At 38.4% G+C, this 24214-nt stretch overlaps 1 protein-coding gene across 1 annotated transcript in view; it reads right to left on the bottom strand.

The window, feature by feature from the left end:
• PHACTR2 (phosphatase and actin regulator 2) overlaps nucleotides 1-24214 on the bottom strand; it is a 135806-nt gene that overhangs the window by 11523 nt on the left and 100069 nt on the right. Inside the window, exons 8-11 of the mRNA XM_049789389.1 lie at nucleotides 23501-23657; nucleotides 18937-18992; nucleotides 14159-14220; nucleotides 11273-11410 (exon numbers count right to left, since the gene is read on the bottom strand). Coding sequence (XP_049645346.1) covers nucleotides 11273-11410; nucleotides 14159-14220; nucleotides 18937-18992; nucleotides 23501-23657 — 413 coding nt within the window. The remainder of the gene's footprint in view (nucleotides 1-11272; nucleotides 11411-14158; nucleotides 14221-18936; nucleotides 18993-23500; nucleotides 23658-24214) is intronic.

The raw sequence follows: 24214 nt of genomic DNA, 5'->3' as shown, positions 1-24214 counted from the left end.
AGGATTGGACAAACTAGTTTGCCTGGAGCCTAGAAATGGTCTTATGTCAGGAAACTTCAGGGGTAAGGTCTCCTTTTACTTAGGCCAAAAGTTTTTCCTTTCCATGACCCCCATACTTTGGTGGGCCCATGCAAACGATAATTGCCACTCTAACATTGTTTATACAGTGCTCCTTTGACTCTAAACCTTTAAGAAAACACTAATAAAAATATCTGAAACTGCAAAAAAATTGGTTTACATTAGTGTTAACATATATGCTTTTAGTTAAATTAGCATTCTGGGGGATAAAGGAGGAAGAAAGGGATATATGCTTGGAAACAGAGATGAAGGGAGGACAACACTGGGGGTGATGGTCCCCTGATTCAACGTTAATATGTACCTAAAATACTACTGTGAAAGATTTGTAAGTCATTATGATAAAAAATTGTGTTTTATTTAGAAATGTCCTTTGACTTACATGTATTATATTATATTAATTATTTGTTGTTATATTATGTTACTATAGTATGTTATGTCAGTTTACCTCAATATGTTAATCAATTTTGTGTCTTGAAAAAAAAAAGAAATATATGCCAAGAAAAAAAAAGGTTTCCGACCACTGGATATGGGATGCATGTTGGAAACAGGGGTGGAGAGAGGACAGTATTGGTGGTGGGAATGCCCCTGATTCAATGTCACTATGTACCTAAAATATTACTGTGAAAGATTTGTAATCCACTTTGGTAAAAATAAAAATTATTTAATTAAAAAATACAAATAAAGGATCAAACTTCTTGGAAAAAAAAAGAAAAAGAAAACAGCCACCAATAATAGCCACTTTTTGCTATGACTATTCGAAGAGTGCAAATCCATTCTATGTCAACACTGAGAATCAGAGCGATGCCTAAGGCCTTCAGAATGCCAATCTGAGAGACTCATCAAGATATTATTATCAGCCTGGGGGTGGGGGCAAAAGAGGGGGGGATATGGGATGCATGCTGGGAACAAGGGTGGAGGGAGGACAACATTGGTGGTGGGAATGCCCCCGATTCAATGTCACTATGTACCTAAAATATTACTGTGAAAGATTTGTAATCCACTTTGGTAAAAATAAAAATTATTTAACAAGATATTATTATCAATTAACACAAGTGGCTGGGTCATGGATAATTTGCGGTTTCAATGTTGTATTTATCTTTATTTCTTCATTTTTTTCTCCAGAGAAAACTTTCCTCTTTGAATAAAATATTCCCACTACTGTAAGAAAAGGGACACAAGTCTAGCAGAGGTGTTAAGGAATGAGAGACCCAAATCCCCAAACCACAGAGTCAACAGCACTGGACTCATCGGAACCAAACCTTAATAACAGAATTTCAAACACTACCTATCAAGATGGCAGGCTGCTGGGGAGGATGTTGGTCTGGGAGGGAATTTGGGAACATTGGTTTAAGGAGTTTGACACTGGTGGTGGGATTGGTACTGGTATCACTACGCATAAAACTGAACTACAAATAACTTTGTAAATCATTTTGCTTTTACAAAATAAGAATTGAAAAAAATATAAAAGACTCAGAGACAAAACAGAGTATGACATGAAAAATCATAGGGAGGGAGGAGCAGAAGAGATAATACAGCACGTGGGGCATGTGCCTTGCACACAGCCAACAAGGGCTGATCCTCATCTCCACATATGGTTCCATGAGCACTGCTAGGAGTGAATCCTAAGCATAAAACCAGGAGTAAGACCTGAGAACAGGTACTGTGGCTCAAACCCTGTCCTCTCCAAAAAGTCAGAGGGTAACTTACCTGAGAAATAAAACCTATCAATGCTCAGAAAGAATTAATTTTAGGAAAGGAGAGGCAGGAGCCTAGGATTCCCCAGTGCTGCATGGTGGGTGAGAGCATCAACTAAAAGAAAGTTGCCCCAAACACAACACTACAACTAAAGCATGCAATCTCCAATAAGCAACACGATTGATTGTGTGGGCAACTCAACTGGATATGCAACCCCTAGTTACCACAACAAAAGTGAGGACAATAACTTTTAACAAAAAACAAAAAGGCAGAAGAAAGCCCAAGGTCTCTCTCTGGGGCTCTTCCATGACGAACTGTCATCCTGTAGTATGCAAGTTTTCCCACTAGTAAATACTCCATTCACTGTTATATTGAAATCCTGTTATTAAACACATTTCTGTCCCCTGGCTAAAATTCCTTTGACCCTATAATTTCTTTAGGGAACTGGTAGCTGGCAACTGTAGCAATTATTCTTGGAAGATATGGAGCAAGCACAGAAAAATGGGTGGCTGGAGTCTGAAATGTGAAGATATTCTATCCCCATCACCAACGAACATCTGTCAAAAAGCCTTCTTTGAGAGAAGAGCAGAGTATCCTATCTCTGAGGATTTTATTTTCTTCTTTCTCTCTTCCTTCCTTCCTTCCTTCCTTCCTTCCTTCCTTCCTTCCTTCCTTCCTTCCTTCCTTCCTTCCTTCCTTCCTTCCTTCCTTCCTTCCTTCCTTCCTTCCTTCCTTCCTTCCTTCCTTCCTTCCTTCCTTCCTTTCTTTCTTTCTTTCTTTCTTTCTTTCTTTCTTTCTTTCTTTCTTTCTTTCTCTCTTTCTCTCTCTCTCCCTCCCTCCCTCCCTCCCTCTCTCTCTCTCTCTCTCTGTCTTTCTTTCTTTCTTTCTTTCTTTCTTTCTTTCTTTCTTTCTTTCTTTCTTTCTTTCTTTCTTTCTTTCTTTCTTTCTTTCTTTCTTTCTTTCTTTCCTTTCTTTTGTTTTTGTTTGATTTTGGGCCACATCCTGTGGTGCTCAGGGGTTACTCTTGGCTCTGTACTCAGAAATCGCTCCTCGAAGGCTCAGGGAACCATATGGGGTGCCAGGGATTGAACCTGTATCTGTTCTAGGTTGGCCATGTGCAAGGCAAACTCTCTGCCACTATGCTATCACTCAAGCCCTATGTCTGTGAATTTTCAATGCATCTATTGAAAGTAAGTTTTCCTTAAGGGACATATAAAGGAATAAGTATATGAGGAGACCTGCAGAGACAGATTTTTTTTTATCTAGTTTATGCTTTCCAGAGCAATGGGACTCTTGGTGAGGACTCTTGCTCCAAATTTGGTCTTCCCATTTGTAAAATGGGGATATATAGTCCTTAAAATAGGATCCTATATGCTATTAATAGAAAGTAAATTTATATCACTGTGAGACTTTCTGCAAATAAATAAAAGTTTTGTTGTTTATTTTGTTTGTTTTTTAGTCACACTCAACTGTGCTCAGGACTTACTCCTAGCTCTGCTCTCAGGGGTCACTCCTGCTGGGCTCGTAAAACCATATGAAATGCTGGAAATTGAACCATTGAACCTGGGTTGGGTATATGCAAGGCAAACACCCTACCTGCTGTATTATTGCTCATAAACAGTAAGTGAAATTTTAATCAAAGACTATGACTAATTAGACTAATATGACAAATAAGACTGACTAAATTTTTTTTTGTTTCTGAGCCATGCTAGGCGGCGCTCAGAGGTTACTCCTAGCTCTGTGTTCAGAAATCCTTCCTGGCAGTCTTGGAGAACCATATGGGATGGTGGGAATGAACCTGGGTCTGTCCAGGGCTCAGTCGCATGCAAAGCAAACGTCCTACCACTGTGCTATCACTCCAGTCTGACTAATAAGTCTTTTATATCTACTTATGGAGTCTACTCTGTGTGAGTAGAATCTGCTATGTAGTCATGTCACAAAGGACACAATGACAAAAAAGGCAAAGCCGTGTATTCAATTGTAGGTTGGCTACTGAACCAAGACTCTAGCAGAAATCAATGAAGACATGCTGTGAGAATCAAAAGGAATATGAAATGGTCAAAAATATCACTGTAGCTTCTTTATTTATGAATACCAGAGATATAATCTAGGAGCTCATACATGCAAGCATATGTCCTGCATCACTTGTTCTCAGCCTTCCTGACTGCATTTCTTTCCAATATGCCCATATTCATATCAGTTGGTTCCCTAAGTTCAAGATACGGCTCCCATTGGTGTCTTTTTTTTTCATCTGTGACTCCCTGAAATATCTTGGGGTCCTACAAAGGGACCTTTGTTTCTGGTGGAAAAAAACCCTGTTTGACATCACTGAGCTAAATTCCCTGCCCTGTATGACCAAATTTTAGTTGTTCTGTGTCACACACCATTTGTATCAATAACACTGACAATGCACAATGATATACACATGTGTATACTTTTTCTTTTCCCTGAGTCAGCTGAGTATGAATTGACATATTCCAAATGCTAATCAGCACTGTAAATTTGCCACAACCTTATCCAGGAGTCTATAACCCTAGCCTTAAAGCTGGATAAGCCTGGGGCTGCAGTGACATTAGAACAGATAAGGTGTTTGGCTTGCAGACAGCCAATCAAGTTTCAATCCTGGGCACCCACCATGATCCACTGTCAACTGTCAGGAGTAAATCCTGAAGGTGGAACCAAGAATAACCCCTGAGCACTGCTGAATGTGGCCCTAAAACCATAAAGCAGAAAATTTGAATGAGTCTAAAATGCTTTGAACACTAGAACACAGAGGAGGCAAGGCTATGCCAATTTGCCAAGCAGTCTGGAGTCTTTGGATTCCTTTCTTTGGGAGGTCAATGGCAATGTAAAAAAATGTGACTATTCTCAGTAAAGTACACAATGACAAGAAACCCTGGTAAAGTGGAAGACACAGAGGATGAGATGGTTAGATTACATAATTAGAAGCCACGGGACAACAAAGAAAGTACAAAGATGACCTGAAAGTGGATGCTTTAATGCTCCTAGAACACTTTATCTGGAGTTCACTTGGGACACAAATTGAGTGTCCCAGCTCTTTTGAGATTCCTCCTATAGATGATGCAGTGGAGGGTCTTGTGAGGCTGTGGAACTTAAATGCTATCAGAAGGACAGTTGGAGACAAAGATGGGGATCAGAGTTAGATCTTCATACTTTAGTCCAACATTTTTTCCAATAAAATGAGCTTCAGGACCCTGGTCACCCAGATAATCACCTCTGCTCTCAAGGTTGTGTGTGTTGGTAGAGACAATGAGTTTGTGACTGGTAATAAATGTGATGTGATATTGCAGAGATTGGTTGCTTGGAAAAATACATGAGCAAGAGGGGACTGCAACAAGCTTGACACTAGTTTTAAGGTTTCACAGAAGACCACATTTATTTTTTGCTCCAAGAGTTACTTCTTCCTATATAAAGATAAGTTTTACTTAGAGGGCTATGAATGGAACAAAAAATAATCAAGGGGCAAAGAAATAGAACAGGGGACAAAGCACTTGTCTTTCAAGAGGCTGACCCTGCTTTGATCCTGATTACCACATATTGTCTCCTAAGCAATGCCAGTAATAATTCATGAATACAGCTAGTTATGGCCCAACCACCTAAAAAGTTACTGAGGTTTTTATGTTAGGGAAGTATCTGTACCATAATCTTTTTATATTTTTAAAAATATTTTTATATTTAATGTTTATTTTTAAAATAATGATTACTTTATTTAAGAACTGTATTTACAAAATATTTCATAATTGAGTTTTAGTCAAGCAATGTACATCATCCATCACCAGTGCACATTTCCTGCCACCAATGTCCCCAGTTTCTCTCCCAGTCTCCCCTTTATGTTATTCCTGCCGTTTGACAGTGTTGTTTGCACTACTGTTAAAGAAGGTGTATGTATCATACCTATCACTTTATCTCCTTTTAGAACTCCGTTTTTGTCCAGAAATGATGCAATCATGCAATTTGCAGCAACTAAATACAAAATGATGACACTTTTATGTAGTATTTATAATAACTTCATGAAAAAATGCAATGATCTAAATGGGAGTTGTCTTGAACACCCTAAGCCCCAGAGTATAGCAAGGAGAAGGAAAGATATTGAGTGGAGGAAGAAATAAACAAATATGAAAAGAAAGGGACCAGGAGCCAAGAGATATCAGGTGCATTGGTGTTAGTAAGGGACAGAACTAAATACCCAAGCCAAAGGTAACAAAGTAGAATCAAAAGACCCAAACTTTAACAATCTAAACTTAAAATGGGTTTGTTATACTGTCAGGTTGGGGTATGGGAAGGTGGTATGGGACGCATTTGAGGAACATCGGTGGAGAGAGGCTACATTGGTGGTGGGATTGGCTCTGATTCATTGTGTGTCTGAAACCCAACTATGCAGGACTCCATAAATAACAATGGTTTCAATAAAAAAAAGATTTAGGGAAACTAGCTGGCAATTAAAACAAATAAACAAACAGCTGTTGGGTGGGAGAGGTGATTCAATGGGATTTTCATGTAGGAGACCAAGGTTGGGTCCCTGGCATGACATGGTCCCCCCAGCACTATTAGGAGCACTGCCCAAGCACCAAATCAAGAACAGCCTCAAGCCCAAATGAACAAAGTTGTTGTTTTCAAGGAGATTTTGGGAACAGTTATTTGCATAGATATAGTAACTGGACCAGGGTCTACTAAAAAGCAGTAAATGCAAAGTGAGTGGACAAAAAGCCTACACAGAAAAGAGGCGACTGTTCCAAAAGTGTAGACTATCTCTCATATAATGGCACAGAGGCAACGTGATAAGCTTTCCTATTAGAAATAAATATTGCTCAACACAAAACTGAAAAAAATGTTTTAAATGTGCAATCAGCTGCTAAGAGATTAAAAAGGGTTTTTTATTTTTTAAAATTTTATTATAATTTTTATTTTGACCAAAGTGGATTACATATCTTTCACAGTAATATTTTAGGTACATATTAACATTGAATCAGGGGATTCCCATCACCAAAGTTGTCATTCCTCCCCCCCCCCCAACCATTCCCAGCTTGTATCCCATATCCCTCTCCCTTACCCCCCAGGCTGCTAGTGGTCCCCTCTGTGTCTAGCTATTGTAGATTGGGTATTGATTCTTTTGTCCTTGACTTTGGATTTGGTGTTAAAGTCCGATCATTTTTATCACTACTTAGTGATCATACAACTGCTTGGTCTTGATACCCTCCATTATTTCCCCCTCAATTTGAGAGGCAGAGCCAGATGGTTCAAGTTATGTGCTATTTACAGATGACTGACTGTGACAACCATGGCTGGGCAGAACTTATCCTGGGACCAATAAAAAAAGCCCCAGTCTAGGTTTTGGCCTACAATCTGTATAACAACCGAGATCTCTAATTCCAGAGGTCTGACTAAGACAACTGCAACTAAACGGGTCTTCTGGAAATATAACGAAAGATGCTACCCCAGGCTTCATCCTAGGATCAGCGTAATGACCAAGACCACCAACTACAGAAGACTGATTAAAATGACAGTGAAGGAATAGATCTTCTAGAACCGTAAAGAAAGACTTCCTCATAAGCTCCATTCCTTGACCTGTGCAGATACCAAGATCTCTAGATATAGAGGTGTGATTTTATCACCCAGGATGGAGCAGATGTCTTCCATACACCGCAAAAGCACCTAGGGGAGAGTAAGTGAACATGCAAAGAGTCTATAGTAGTTATTCCCATGACAGTATACTTCAAGGGCAGAGAAACCTTGTATCTTTTAGGCCAAGGGAATTCCCCCTCTAATTTCCCCATTATTTACTGTGCCTACACAGAAAAAAAAAAGCAGCAACACAATATAAATTTTTTACTTATTTTTTAATTTATTTATTTAATTTATTTTTTTCTTTCTTTTTTTTTTCTTTTGGTCTTTGGTTTTGTTATTGTTGTTGTCATTTTCATTTTTTTGCGCTTCACTTTGTTTTTATTTCAGGACCGTGGTTACATGGTGCTTGTCTTTATTGCTGTAGTGCTCTTTGGATTTTTTGTTTGATTTTTCTTTCTGTATTGCTATGGTATTTATCTTCCTTTCTCCCTTTCTTCTCTCAAACTCATTTTGAGAGCCTCTAAGGATTCTTTTTGTTTTTTTATAGGAAAAATAAAGATGAAGTACAGAGAGATTAGCTCAGTACAGCAATAGAATTGACTTTGGCCATGAGGATTTTTTTTTGTGTTAAATTGAGAAATTGTTTCTTTTATGTTCTTTCTTTATTTTCTTTTAAGGTTAAGGATGAGGAATCATTTTCAATGCCTAGTGAGACAATAAAATCAGAGACAAAACCTGTCCCAGGTAGAAAGTCTAATCAATGATCCACATGGCATGTCTTCAGTGTAAGGTGACCTCATGTTTTGGAACTCCAGAGGACAGCAAAGACAAATGTTGTGTTTAATGAGTAAGGCTGATATATACTACCAGAATTAGAATTCATAAGTCAGGAGTAATCCGTAAGTGCCATCAAGTGTGACCCCAAAACAAAACAAAACACCCAGTATTTAAGCTTATACCTCAGGGTCCTTGAGATTAAGTTAGGATCTTGGGAGGCAAGATAACATTTTTAAGTTCTTCACATAACATTTTTAAGTTCTTCACATGTAGCCATGTGACCCACTGACTTAGAGAGTACTTTACGGTAATCAATTTTGATGAAACTTAATAAAAATAAGAGAGTTCATTTTAAGTTATAACACAACAGTCATTAAAGTCTAGAAATTAGAAGAAAGAAGTGCAATACAGACAAGAAAGCAAACATATGATAGCAATGATCAAGAATGTTGTTAAGTTTATTCTTTTTTTTTTTTTTTTTTTTTGCTGTTTTGTTCTGTCTTGGGGCCATATCAACCTTTATTTAGAGTTTATTCCTGGCTGTATTCAGAGACTATTCCTGGCTGGGCTTAGAGGACTATATGGAGTGCTGGGGATTGAAACAGGTCAGCCACATGCAAGGTATTTCCCTTATCTACTGTACAATATCTACAGCCCCAATGATAATAGTATATCTTATACTATACCTTCTATTAAAATATCAATTCCAGGTAAACAAAGAACTAAAATGAGAAAAGCAAAACTATGCATGTTTTAGAAAACAGCATAGGAGCCCACATTTATGGTTTAGCTATGAAAAGAAATTTTTTTTTTTTCGGTTTTTGGGCCACACCCGGCGGTGCTCAGGGGTTACTCCTGGCTATCAGCTCAGAAATAGCTCCTGGCAGGCATGGAGGACCATATGGGACGCCGGGATTCAAACCAACCACGTTAGGTCCTGGATCGGCTGCTTGCAAGGCAAACACTGCTATGCCATCTCTCCAGCCCCGAAAAGAAATATTTTTAAGAAACAAAACCATGTGATTGGTAAATTTATTGTACTAAATTTGGAATCTATTCATCAAAAGATGCAAATAAATTAAGCAAATTCATAAATTGAGAGGAAAATATATAAATGTAATGTAGGAAGACCTAACAATCAACATGAATTTGATGACCCCCCAAAAAAGACAAAAAATAGAACCCAAACGCCCATCAAGTACGAAAAATACTCCCTTTCATTAGTAACGATGAAGAGGCAAAGTTAAAGTATGATAAAATGTTATTGCATAACTACTAAAATTGTAATCAAAAACAGAAACAATAATTTAAAAAATCTTACCACCAAGTGTTGGCAAGGATATGAAACTATGGGAAATTCCTTCCTTTCTGGTATGAGGATAAGTTGACAAAATCACTTTGGTACACTATTAGCATCCCTTACTTGAGCTAAACACTCACTTCTGGACCCAGCAATTCCATCACAAGGAAAACACACACACACACACACACACACACACACACACACAATTCCATCACAAGGAAAACACACACACACAATTCCATCACAAGGAAAACACACACACACACACACACACACACACACACACACACACACACACACACACACACACGGAAATCTTGGCTGGGTGATCTCAAAGATGGTTAAGAATCTTATTAAGGGTCCAGTTAAATAGCAGAGGCATTAAGGCTTATGTCATAGTTTTTGGGCCGTGCTCAAGTTTTACTATTGGCTCTGCACCCAGGGATCACTTCTGAAGTGGCTTAGGGCACCACTGGGATGTTACAGATTGAACCAGGTTGGCTGTGTGCAAGGCAAATGCCCTACCCCCTGTACTACTGCTTCAGACCCCAAGGTGTTTGTCTTACAAGTATTTGACTGGTTTAATCCCCAGCCCCCTATATAGTCCACTGAGCACTTCCAGGAGTGATTCCTGATCACATAAACAAGTATAACCACTCAGCACAACCAAATATAACCCCCAAATCCAAACAAAACCAAAACAGTCTGTGGACTAGTCCTGTAAACTTAACATCAACAATATAACAAAGCAATCATGACACTTACATGATTACTTGTGACTTCTACATGCACAAAATATTATTCCAATAAAATAGTATTTCAGCTACATACTCCATTACAATTTCAAAGAGAATAAACGAATGAATCTACCAAGATCTTTTGTGTTGACCAAACCCAACACCTGTAGAAACACTGTGATTCTAAACAGAAGTTCCCAAGTAAGCAAAGCCAAGAAACATTCATTTATCCATCCATCTATCAATCCATCTTCTAACATAGAAAGATAGGGGGTAATTAGATAGATAGATAGATAGGATAAGATAAATACTAAGATAGAAATAAGACAGAAAAAAGGGTAATTAATACAAAGGTCAAGGTGCTAGTTATTAGGGGAAGATGGAGAAGCAAGGCAACATCTGAACTTGTAAGGATGCCTATGAGTTGTGTTGCACTATTTGAAACTATTATTTTACTACACAGCATACTATACATGGTAGTCTATAACTCTACTATTTTATAGCATTAACTATTCTAGACTGGAAAGTAGAAATAAAGCACCTATATTTTAAAATTTAAGTGGTATCCATTGTTTTAAAACATTTTAAATGTGGACTTTTTAAGAATTAATACCCCAGACAAAATGCGTATTTATATAAAATTCACCATATACTATCTAATTCACATCTTACAAAAATATCAAAGTATAAATATGACAGCAACTGAGGTAGGGTCAGGCTTGGGAAAGAAGTGTTAGCCACCATTAACTCTGACCAGAGAGAATAAATAGTGAGGAGTTGCAGATAAAGCTGTGGAATCCACTCAAAATGGCTTGTATAGTAAGGCAAGAACAAGGTTGGCTGCTCAGAAGTATTTGTGATTATTAAGATTTTGTCCATTTTGAGGGTGACTCGTGTGTGTGTGTGTGTGTGTGTGTGTGTTTGTGGTTGTGTGTGTGCGTGTCTGAGCTCTTGAGGATGACTGTGTGTGTGTGTATGTGTGTGTGTGTGTGTGTATGTGTGTGTGTGTACGTGTCTGAGCTGGCCCGGATGCTTTGGAAAAAGTAATAAAATCAGAAACAAATCAAATCCTAGCCAGAGCCAAGAGGGTTCTTGCCTTGTCTGCAGGTGTGAGCCTGGCCCAGGGCTTGTCTGCTCGGCGATCATAGTCGGGAGAATCAGTCACTTCGACGTACTCGTTAAACCGCAGGATCCTTCGGGCTTGGAGTTCTGCCACTGTGGGCCTCAGGCTCAGCTGCAGGAGGACATGGGGGAAATGAGTTCAGTAAACCACAGACAGCCTCACAGTTGCAAGTTTTCTATAGAGAACTTCCAAGTTTTGGTGAAATAAGGTCACTTTTCAGATTGGGAAAGAAAAAATAAAAGCAGCAGCATCTTGGGAATTCCTAATGAGAACTAGAAAGCAGTGTGTCCTAATTTTGTGACTATAAAAAATCATCATTGTTAGATAGGTCACCGTCTCTGGCAACCATCTGCCTTCTGCTATTTTCCCCAACTTTCCTGGCAGTGTGATAAAAGGCATCTGTCATCCCCGCACAGGGAACATGGACTACGCAGGCACATGAGTAGTCCAAATAGAGGATGACTGGCTTGGGGTTGTTACCAAAAGCTCTGCGAACAGCAGAGAGAAGAATCAAAACCTCTGATTTTATTATATTCAAACTATATATCCTGAAATGCACCACGTTAGAACCAAAGAACTGGTTCAGCAGAGAGGGCCAGTGATGCTCTTCTGTGAGAGCAGAAGAATCAGGCCCTCATCAGACATTCATCCCAGGGCCCCATTGGCTGGTGGGCAACACTGAGCATGAGAAAGCAGTACAGAAATGCCCCCTAATGAGGTCACAGCCATTGGGAATCAGCCACAACCTGGAGGACACTTCTAATCATTTGGCTTCCTCTGTACCCTGTTGAGATCAAGTTTGTAGTTAGAGCCACCAAATCTTTTCTCCATTGTCCTCTCTTGGTCCTTTCTGAAGCCCAGGAAGAGGACAGAAATGGTTTTGATTGCTTCAAGAAACCTGATCTCCTATTTTATAGGTTTCAGCTACTCCTTGCTACTGATATTTGCTCTTTTGTGGTCTTTTTCAAGGGCAAGGTATCAACCCAGGGTCCACCCCTTTCCCTTTATTCTTTTATGTACTCCATATAGAGCCAGACTCTCTGGTCTAAGTGGTCTCTGGAGGTATTCCTTCTTTAAAATAGGCTCCATTGAACTGGAGTGCTAGTACAATGGGTATGATGTTAGCCTTAAATGGGGCCAAACCAGTTTCAATCCCCAGCACCCCATATAGACTCCCGGAAAACTTTCAGGATTAATTCTTGAATTCAGAGCCAGGAGTAACCTCTGAGCATTTTGGGGTGTGGTATCCAAACAAATAAACAAACCAAAAACCCAAAACAAAACAGAACAAAAAAATGCTCCAGATGGCACATTGGGTGATACTCTGTGGTCTAAAATACCCCCTTTCCTGAACCTCAGTTTCCTCCTGAGTAGAAATGGAGGCGGAGCTATGTCGATGCTCTAACATTCAAGGCATACATGGACTCTTTGAAATCCTGGGTCTACAAGCTGAACCAGCCTGAACTTGGGTATGGCAACTGCAGCTCCATCTAGCTTCAAACAGACCTGGCAGGCAATGGATAAAGGAACAATGTAAGTGGTTCCATTAGACTTTCAGTTGTGGTCTCATCTATAATGCTAGCTTCTTACTGCTTCTCTGGGACAGTGCAAATAGAGAAATTCTTGCCTCAAATGAAGGTCTCAAAGCTGTACTCTCCTCCATCCAAGTCAAAAATTCTCCCTCTAGTCTTATTCTTCAGGACTGGCCCATCATAGCATAGCTATTTGCACAAAGGGCAACCTTGCATTATGGCAGGGGATCCTACATGCATGGGTTCAGAGCAGATTTCATGTCAAAATGCTCAATGTTGAGCAAGAGAGATAGTACAGTGGGTAGAACACTTGCTTTGCATATCAATGGCCTGGGTTCAATGCCTGGCACCTCACACAGTCTCCTGAGCCCCACCAGGAATGACCTGAGCCCCACCAGGAATGATCCCTGAGCACAGACCCAGGAGAAATCCTGAGCATAGCTGGGTGTGGTCCCATAAGAAGAAGAGGTCAATGTAGACTCTCCAGCCATCTCAGATATAAGTGGGTTAAGTCACACTTCAATGCAAGTGCTATATTTTACTCATATTACACCTTTCCAGGTGTAATAAAATTATTTGTAATAAAATATAAATGCTGAGAGCAGTTTATCTTTGTAAAGCCAATTATCATTTTATTTTGTTATTATTGTTTTTGCAGTGGTGGGGACTAACCCAAGATCTACACATGTAAGGCAAATGCTCAATACTTGAGGTATATCACCAACACTATTATTTTCATACAGAAAAAAACCTTATGGCTCTGGTCTATGTTTTCTATTCACATACATGAGTGGAAACAACTGTCCTAAACTTTGCAAATAAGAATTTTGTTAAGTTGGGTCATAATTAAAGGCAGGTAAGATGATCAAGTTTGCTTAATAAATTACTTACCCAACTCAGATATGGAATAGTGGCAAATATTTGGTATCAAAAAGAGTAGCTACTTAATATTTTAGACTACACAGAAGTGAAAAAAATCTTAAAATTATACATGGAAATGTTATTAATCCCTAAATCTGAATTAAATTTTAGTAATTTTTTGTTCTTTTTAAGTTCATTTTTGTGTTCAGTATTTTACAGGTTACATATTATTTTTATAACCAAAAATGCAACTTAGAACTCTGGATTATCAATTTTCCAAGATTAAGATATTATGCAATTACAAGAAAAAACACAATTCATATTCATATTCAACCAGCATTATGTTGATAATAAAGTCAATGATCAGTTTAGTAGACAAGTAGATTTCCAAGTAAAGAGATGATTTGCATTTAAAGAACTAAAGTATATCTCAAAAGACACTCATTAATATTCACAGTTTCATCACCTTTCTGCTGAGTCTACGTTTAAGTTCCATTTTTGCTTCTTGTTCTTCTTCTTCATTCTTCTCTGTTTGTTAATGGAGGGAAAGACATGATAACTTAGTTACTGTGATTTTGCAACCAAAAAAAAAGTACATTAGTCCTTAATTATTTTACTCTAGAAAGTACTAAATCAAACTTTCCACAAACATCTTTTAAAAACTGTAAATATTTTTATAGGAAATCATAATTACATATATATGAAAGTATATATGAACATATATACATACATATACATGAAGAGAAAACTTATTTTTATAGGACTACTTTGTTCACTGTAAACTTCTTGACTTTTATTCTATTCTTCAAAAAAAAAAAAAAGAAAGAAAAGAAAAGAAAAAAGAAAAGCAAAGCCCAAGAATGTCCGGACAATATTTCCCAGGTCAAAATATCCCTGCTGATTATCTCATGGGTTTATAAGCACAATTTCTCAGAATTCAGATAAAAAATGTATTTCTGGATTTAGCTTTCATAGGAAAATCGGATATATCAAAAGAACAAATTAGAACCATCTGATGCAAGTCTGAGTTGCTGATTACATTCAAATCCAACCAAAATCCTTTATTTTTTCTGCTTTGGTTTCCATAGAAATAGAATATAATCATTTCTTGGTTGTGCTTTAAAACCAGAATGTTCTGAATGGGGTTATAGTGTACATTGTTGATGGAGATTATTTATTTTCTGGTGACTCTGACTTTCCAACAACTTCTCTTTCTCCAGTGCTTCACCAAGTAGTACAATTTAATGGCCACTTTAAATGAATGCTTTACACCAGATGGGATTAAGGGGAAAATGTCCAAAATTTTCAAAGAAATAAACACTCTTTGGGGTTTAAATAGGTTCGTATTTGATTAACTTCTGTTGTTTCAGCAGATTATCTATTTAGTAATTGAGCAGAGACTAATTCTTATACAGCAAAAAAGTTTATCTTTTAGATAGTACTCTTTGGAATTCTGTTGGAGGAAAATTATATTCTATAAAGTTGTAAATAAAATGATCAAAAATAAAAGACCTCTCTACAAAAGAGTTATTATTTACAATACGTATTCCTTACTAATAAATTTATTTTTGGTTTGTTTTTGGGTCATACCTGCCAGTGCTTGGGAGTTATTCCTGGCTCTGCTCTCAGGAATTACTACTACTCCTGGCTAACCTGAAGGACCACATAGAATACCAGGGATTAAACTCTGGCCATGTGTAAGGCAAACATTCTTACTGATTCTTTCTGTACATTTCCTCCATTTCTGATTGATTGGAAAGCGAGATATGTGTCTCTGGTCACAGTTAGGAGCCTTGGATGCTATTTATGACTTTTTGGAGTTTTGTCCTCTCTTCTGCATGGCGAGGGGACAACATTTCAGCTGTCATCAACACACAAACAATATATGTGGTTTAACAGCACAGGCACTATAGGCAACCTGCTCATCTAGTATTGCCCAGAGTCTTCTATAAATGGGCTCAAAGAAAAAACAAGAAAAGTTCAGAAACTGCAGCAACTATTTCTGGAGTTACCACTGCAGAGAAAGTCTATTTTAAAAACCAAGCCAAACATGTTAGTGGCTTTTCTTCCCCTTTTTTTCCTTCCCAGTAAAAGTGAATAAAAATAAAAACAAATGAAAATACATACATAAACTTACTGTGACAAGCATCAAAAATATGATCACTCAATGGATAAATGATAAAGCCAGATGTAATGAAAGAAGGTTTATATGGCAGATAGGTGGGTATAAAGTGCAAAAATTCTTTTTTAACTTTATGTGTTTATAATTTTTCAATATAAAATGTAAGGACAGATAATGCAAAATGCATTTAATACATTTTTCCGGTAGGATCATTGGTATTATAATTAGAGATGAATAGTATGAGAGCATTTGCACTCTTGTTCTTACATTTTGTTCCCAAAATAAGCCACGGCTCATTACTTTCTAGTACTCTCTGTACTAGTACTAGTCCATGTTCTAAATGTATCACTAACTGATAAATAAAAGTAGTCCTCTCCAGGATCAAAATTCATGTTCCATTTTAACAAGGACCTGGTTTAAGGCTCTATTCTAAAGTGCACAGTGAAATAAAACTTAATGCATATGCTTAAATAATACAGTCTAAATACATTAAAGTGAGACATATCAAGCAAGGGGTGATACTGAGAAATAAAATTGGTCTTGTGGTCTCCAGTGAAAGCTTTTTTGCACAGGGCTAGAAATGTACCTCAGCAGACCTATGTTTTGCATGTATAAGGTAAAGGGGAAAAAGAAAAAGAGGAGTGATAAAAAATAACATGATTAACATATTTCAAACCATGATTAACATATTAACATATTAACATATTACATTAGAGTTTTTTTTAATTAAACTAGGAGTGGCTCAGATTTGAGAAATGCTTAATGTTTTTGTGCTGTGATTGAGTTCCCTGGCCTAGTTAAAAACCACACCATGTTACCCATAGACTTTTCTTCAAAGAGACAGTCAAATTGTTTTTGAGCAAAAGGTAAACAAGCCCAATGTATAGGGTGAATCCAGAGGAGGCAATGCAGCTGGATGAGAGGTGAAAGGTAGGACAAGCAGTTCCCACCTTGGTTCCACCAAATGCAACAGTGACCCCTACTGGGTCACTTTCTGCTTCTCTTGGCCCTGAGACCTGGCATCAGGGGATCAGAGACAGGTTATCGGCCTCTCCAGAATGGAAACGTGCCTTTTTTTTCCCAGAATAATCGTGCTGAGACAAACTATGAAGGAAGTTGAAAAAAGGCTGGTGTCACATCAGAAATTGACTTTGGCATTTCACTCTTTTCCGAACCTCCAGGAAAACGGAGTCTAAAAGCCAACACAACAGTTAAGCTCAACATGCCATAAATTTCTAGACCACTGAGACAGTTTCTTACAGACCCAAACACCAGCATGACTGGGCACTGTGTGTCTCACCGGAGCAGGAAACTAAGTACTTAGAATGTGCACTTTCTTTTTCTCCTTAGGAGTGTCTGAGGTATCCAGGGAAGACATTACCTCATAAATCTCAGGAGTTTTTGTCTATATTTGTTAAAATAGCATTTAACAAATATTTTCCAGGAACCTATTATCAAGACTTTTGGGCTGTACTTCGTTGTCAAAATTAGACACTGCTCTCCTATCTTCTGAAAAAAAAAAAACCCACACTTTTTCTGGCTTGATATTCTTTGCTAGCTTTTACCTTCCTTTGCTACACATAGATGTAGAAGAGTCAACTACATTCTTTGTTCGTTTCTATTCCAGTGCTCCCCACAAATAGCAAAAAATATCATAAGGAAAATAATCGAATATCCTATAGTTTCTTTCACTGCTCAGTTTTCATTGCTGGGCTGTCTTAGGAATAGCCAATGGTGGTATGAATAAGTAAATGCCTAAATTTTTCTTTCTTTAAGAAAAGGAAACATCCTAGATTGGAAAATGAGGATCATTCCAACGGGACCAACTGAATTCCATGAGCCAGCTAGAAAAAGGTCTGCACAGCCACGGCTCATTACTTTCTAGTACTCTCTGGAGCGCTGTCCATCCCTGCTCTTTCCTACCAGAAAAATCCCTTTTGGAAGCAGGGTAATAATATATAAAACTACAGCCTGGCTCCATTAAAAAACATAGCCATTATTTAACTCAATAAGGGTAGAAACCACATTGCCAAATGATAGTGGGACCCATGCTGCTTGGTTGGCTTTATAGATTTAGCATATGGACTCTAATAACTTAAATACTGTTGGATTTTGAGTGAAAGATAGTCAAAGAAAATAAAGGGGACAAAAGAAGGTAAAGAATGCATATGGGACACTTCTTAAGTGCAATGAAATTATAAATAACTCAAGAGAGAAATATAGTTATCCCAACCGAGGAAAATAAAATGGACTGAGAAATTCCTTTTACTATAATTAGTTCAATGGAAGTTTTTTGCTAAACCAGCCAACAAACTATTATTAATATCAATATAGGAGTGTTTGATTTATTTTCCTTGTGGATTTTTTTGGTCTTCTCTTTTGACATTTATTTACAACATTTTCCCCTACTCAGTATTAGACCATTTATTTCCTACTCAGTATTTGGATGAAAGAATACAGGAATATATTTCATCTTTCTTTTTTTAAAACTCTTACATGAGGCACTGTGATTCACAATATTGTTAAAGAATTTCATCTTTCTTAAAAACAACTGCCACGACTACAACTCTGTTCTGGTACTTAGCAGACTCAAAATCATAACGTGAAATACAAGTGGCAAGAAACCATTTAAAAATTATATAAACAAGCATATGCAAATGGGATTGAAGAGAGCCATTTCCATTCAATGTGAAAAAGTAGATTAATGTGTCCCACCTAAGCCGGAGTTCCAAACTACAGTCTGCTGGCCACATGTGGCCTGCTGAGGACATTTAAATGGTGCCTGGAGTGTTTTTGCTACCACTGCTTGTCTTGCTTGTGGCAAACTCATCCTGGGAATGTGTGGAATGTGTTCCAAGTTCTCCAACACCCCTTCTTCTCTCTGTCTCTCAACTCCTCTCAGTCTTGGGCAGGAGTCCTCAAACTATGGCCCGTAGGCCACTACTGTTCATAGTTTATTTTAAAACTATAATCCGGCCCTCCATGCTGGCTGAGGAACAGTGAACTGGCCCTTTGTTTAAAAAGTTTGAGGACTCCTGGACTACTGGTTACTGATACATAGTCTCTAGAAATAAGAACTTTGTTATCAGTGACACATCACTGTATAAGTATAGGATACTCACGTTTTAAGATATTTCTTTGCTCTAATTCTTCGGTAGTGGGCCTCTGACTAAGTCTCCTATGAGGATAAAAAATAAGGTTGATATTTGCCAGGCTAAATAAGAGATCCCCATTAGTGTGAGATGCTGTACTTTCTTTTCTGGTTTGAAAAACAAAAATCCTATTTTTCCTGGCTTGAGAAACAAAATAAAAATCCCAATTTTTGTTTGTTTGTTTTATTTCGTTGTTGTTTTGGGGCCACACTCAGCAGTGCTTAGTGGTTACTCTTGGCTCTGCACTCAGAAATCACTCCTGGCAGACGTGGGCTACCATTTGGAATGTCAGAAATCGAACCCAGGTCTGTCCTCGTTCCATCCCAGGTTCGCCACATGCAAGGCAAATGCCCTACTCTGGCACCTAAACCCTAACTTCTAAACCTAAAAAAGTAATATTTCTCTTTCCATTTAGAAGTGAACTTTAGTTTCATTGCAATACATTAATCCATTCAGACACTTGAACCCCCTCTTTAATTGTAGTCTCTTGTTACAATTTCTAGCGCACTAATCTCTGTCAAAGCCTGGTTATGTCACTATATTGTTACAATGAGATGAACAGAACTAAGATGTATTGTTTTTTTAACTTTCATTTTTTCCCCTTAAAATGACTGGGTGTGTGTCCTCTCCCATTCTTCTTTTCTCTCTTTCTTTCTCTCTCTCTCCCTCCCCCTCTCTCTTTCTCTTTTTCTCCACTCTTCTCTCCAGCCTTTTTCCTCTTTATTTTTTAAATTTGAGTTGGGGGTCACCCAGCAGTCTTCAGAGCTTACTCCAGGCTTTGTGCTTGGGGATCACTCCTTGGTGGTACTTGGAAACTTATAGTATCAAGGACTGAACTGGTGCTCAAAGAAAACACCTTAACCCCTCCTGAAATATCTTTTTTTATATTAATATCTTCATTTAAACATCTTGATTACAAATATGATTATAGTTGGGGTTCAGTCATGTAAAGAACACCCCCCTTCATCAGTGCAACATTCCCACCACCAATGTCCCAAATATCTTGCACTGTCTCTTAGGACCCCCTTTTTTTGCCCTTTCCATGTAAACATGGTTTTGTAAATCAGTTTGTATTATGCAGAGAGACAATCCATGGGTATAAAAGAGAATAAAGACAAATAAAATCTGAGTGTCAGTCTGACTGCAAAAAGGGGTGTCTTCTCCCCATCCCAAACCCACCAAACTTGGAGGACAGCCCACCTAGCTGCAGACAATTGTGAAGAATAAGCAAGCATGTGTGTCAGTACCTCAGCTGGATTCCTACACTACACTCTTAGGTCTCAGGTCACTTTGGCCTAAACCCTAATTAAATACATGATCTTAAAGATTTATCTCACAAAATGCCCAAGAGCTCAGGAAATGAATTAATCCATAGTGTACATGTGTTAGGAGAAATGCTGTTTCTGTAACATCAATTGAACATGACATGGAGTTTTCAGGAGAAAGGCAAATCATTCTCCTGAGTCAGGTTCATTTGTGATCAGATAACTCTGCACACAAGAGCTCAGTGTCCTAATTACCTTCTAGAACTTTGTTCTTGGTAGTGTTTAAATTCTTAATTTGCTGCTTAATCACAGGCAAATATTATCTTTGGATGGTTTCTGTGAAAATTAAGCTAATAAACATGAAAGGTAAATAAACTATCACTTCTCAATTACTATCACAGAACTGTTATAAAATGGAAACCATTAAAGTTTAAATTAAATATGTTAAAATTGGATGTTACTTGCTGTGATAAAACAAACACTTGTGAACATCACAGGCAGGTCTCATCCCAAGATCATTTGACTTTGCTGTTTGGACTTTTTAATACCCCATACATAACCTATAAGTCTGTCCTTTGTATTAGAAGGAAAAAATTTTCCTAAGGCAAGAACTTTGATTCAGGTTTCATTGAATGTCAGTGATTATATGAGCTGTAAAATTTATAGGCATAACCAAAATTCCTCTTTGATAAAAAAATTTCTCATAGTGATGGTCTGTGTATATATTCTCGAATTTCTGGTGGGGGAGGCAGAATTCTTACATAAAACAGATCTTTGAGGTGCTATGCTAGTTGGGTGCATTCCCTTCCCAGCCCACCCACAAGGCAAAGTCACACTTTCCTGGCTCTCCTCATCGAAGCTTGAGCATCATCTCCAAGAAATCCCAATGAAGCAGCAAGAAAACTGGTCTATCGTTGCCAACTTCTCACAATGTTCTTCAATAGTCTCCTGATTTTGAGTGTCTGATTTATTTTAATTTCTCATTGCCACTGAGCGTTGAAAGAAGCATCTTTGCAAAATGTACAGTTGTGTTCTTTTCTCCTTTTGGATGACTTCCCTCTTATAACAATTACCATGTAAAGAAGTAGATGTTTTATGTTCTCATGTTAAGTTGTTCTTTAGAAATGGAAAACATGTTCGATGTAAATGTATCTCACTGTTAATAAAATTGCCACTACTAAATTCAACTTATAAATTGTTTTACTGATTTATATGTGCAATGAGTAAATAATAAAAATGGGGGGGTCATTGGGGCCAGAGAGATAGCACAGCAGTAGGGCATTTGCCTTGCATACAGCCAACCCAGGACGGATGGTGGTTTGAATCCCAGCATCCCATATGGTTCCCATATAATGCCTGCTAGGGGTGATTTCTGAGTGCAGAGCCAGTAGTAGCCCAAGTGCTGCCAGGTATGACCCCCCCAAAAAAAACCCAAAAGACAAAAAACCCAGGGGGCATCCCAAGTGGTGTTCAGTGGGTTCAGAGGTCTTCCTTGGTGATTCTTGGCTAACCAGGCTGATGGTTCAGTGCTAGGACTCAAGGATGTGGTATTGATTGGGTTCTGCAGTGTTGGTAACCACCAAGACTTCCCTGGTGAAACTAGGATGCATACAGGGTCATCACATGTTATGGGGCCTCTAGGACCATGGTATGTTTGGAAGATCAAAGATCATGAGGTGCCAGGATCCAACTGAGGAAAGCATCACCTTAAGTCTTGTACTACTTCTCCATCCCCCCAAATTGCTGTTTTAAGTATTTTCTATGGTCAGACACTAAATGTATCATCCTTATTTAATCCCCAGTCCCCGCCCAATTTAGTGCCACCAATAAAGCAGCACCCTCTAACATCCTCCCACGTTAACTAAGCAGGTATACAGTATGTATAGAATTTTTGCAGTTCCAAGTAAGGGAAGAAACTTTTTCTCATACTCAAATTCTACTCTGGAATTCCATATTGTCCCACTCTCCTGAGACAAAAGCCCTGTTGCTTGTACAAAGCCATCAACACAGCAACTCAGACCTAAATGTGCTCAAATTTGCCCGTTGAGAGGACTGTGATGTGGCTTAGCAGCAAAGTACATGCCTTGCCATGCATGAGACCTGCATGAGACCTGGAATTGATCCCCAGTACCCCATACACATACAAGATTCCTTTGTTGTGTTTCTCATCGTTTGAGTTAGTCACATCTCAACCTGAGAAATGCTCTTTCTCTCTTTCTTCTGCCACATCCGGTGATGATCAGGGTTTACTCCTAGCTCTGCTCAGGGCTGCTCTTAGTAGGCTTGTGGGATCATGTGGGATCCTGGGGATAAAATTTGGGTCTGCTATGTGCAGGACAAGGATCTTACCTACTGTACTCTGGCCTTCCAAGTCTATTCTTTGACTTTATGGCAGAACTCACTCTCGTGGTTCTCTTTGGAGAAGTCCACACTCTCTTTTTAGTAAGAAATTCATTCTCTCCCTCCTCACACTTCCCTAAATAAATCTACCCAGCTATTCATGTGCACTCATGCACACATGCGTGCGTACACACACACACACACACACACGCACACACATACACACACACACACACCTTGATTGTGGATTCAGAACTAAAAGGGACATTGAGGTAGGCAACTATGGCTTCCTTATTTGGAAAAAGGCCCTTAACACCAAGGACAGAGGCTAATGCCAATCCCAGGAATAGTTAGCAAGCCCTTGAATTCTGTCAATAGCTGGTGTTACATAAAATTTATATTTTTATTTTTGTTTGTTTGAGGTACACACCCAGCAGTGTTCAGGAGTTATTTCTAGCTTGGCATTCATAAATTATTCCTGGCAGGCTCGTGGGGCCATATGGGATGTCAGGGATTGAATCCAGGTTGGCCGCATGCAAGGCAAATATCCTATGTGCTACGCTATCGCACAGCCCTTAACATGAACAGTTTTATTCAGACACAGTGTTGTATATGTTATTTATGACTATGAGCAGCGATGACAGAGACGTTCTCACCAACAAAAACCTATGTTTACAAACTGGTCATTTATGGAAGAAAATCACAGATACTCTGGCTTTGGGGGCAGGTCTGAAGGACCTCAAAGCTATTAACCAAATGGACCTGTTAAGTTCTTTGACTGAATGACCAAGGAGACCCTGAAAGACCAAACTCTGGTCAGGGATGCGCATACACAAGGATCTTTGTGGTCAGGAGATTATGGGAGGGGGTCAAGTATGACTAAATTTTTACTAAAAGATTTAGTATTTTATTAAACATTCAGCAATTACCTGACCAACTTCGTTCCAATCTGTTGTCGAATTTCTTGCCTCTCTTCCTCAGAAGTGCTCTGCAAGATGTTTTTGTCCTCCAACTCCTTCTTAGATGGTCTGTTGCCAAGTTTGATTGCGAGAGTATCCCTTCGTCGTATTTTACTCGCCAGAGCACCTGAGGCACACACACACAAAAGCAGAAATGCAAAGAGGCCTTTTCAACAGTGGCACTCAGATTCCATGTGGGCAAAGTCCAGATGAGACTCTATTCACAGGCAAGTGGAATTCAAGTTAAAATAAAGGAAAGACATCTTAAGTTCTTAGAAATGTTCTGAAAAGTGAGGGGGCACCTGAAAAACTCAGAATTTTGTACTGAAAAAAAAAAGATAGGTTTTATACAAAATCTACGGAGAGAATTATCTCATCATTTCAAATATGATGTATGAAATCATTTCTGATGAGAGGGTACACTGAGGAAATTACTAATATCTAATGCCATTCCTTCTTCCCTTTCAAGTCTAAAAACTTCATCTTCTTATGTTGGATTGCAAATCTACCTTTTCTTTTCCTCTACTCTGAAACAGCACTCACAAAAGTCTTTTGACACCAAAGTTTTCACCTGAAATTCCCTTTGATTCCTAATCTCTCACCATTCCCAATCTCATCTCATGGTAGTAAATGCTAGAACGACAATAATGATTTTTGATATTTTATACAAATCAGCATTCTTTA

Source organism: Suncus etruscus, chromosome 15 (genome assembly GCF_024139225.1).
Source record: "Suncus etruscus isolate mSunEtr1 chromosome 15, mSunEtr1.pri.cur, whole genome shotgun sequence".
NCBI lineage: Eukaryota > Metazoa > Chordata > Mammalia > Eulipotyphla > Soricidae > Suncus > Suncus etruscus.
This window is presented reverse-complemented; position numbering and strand designations above follow the sequence as displayed.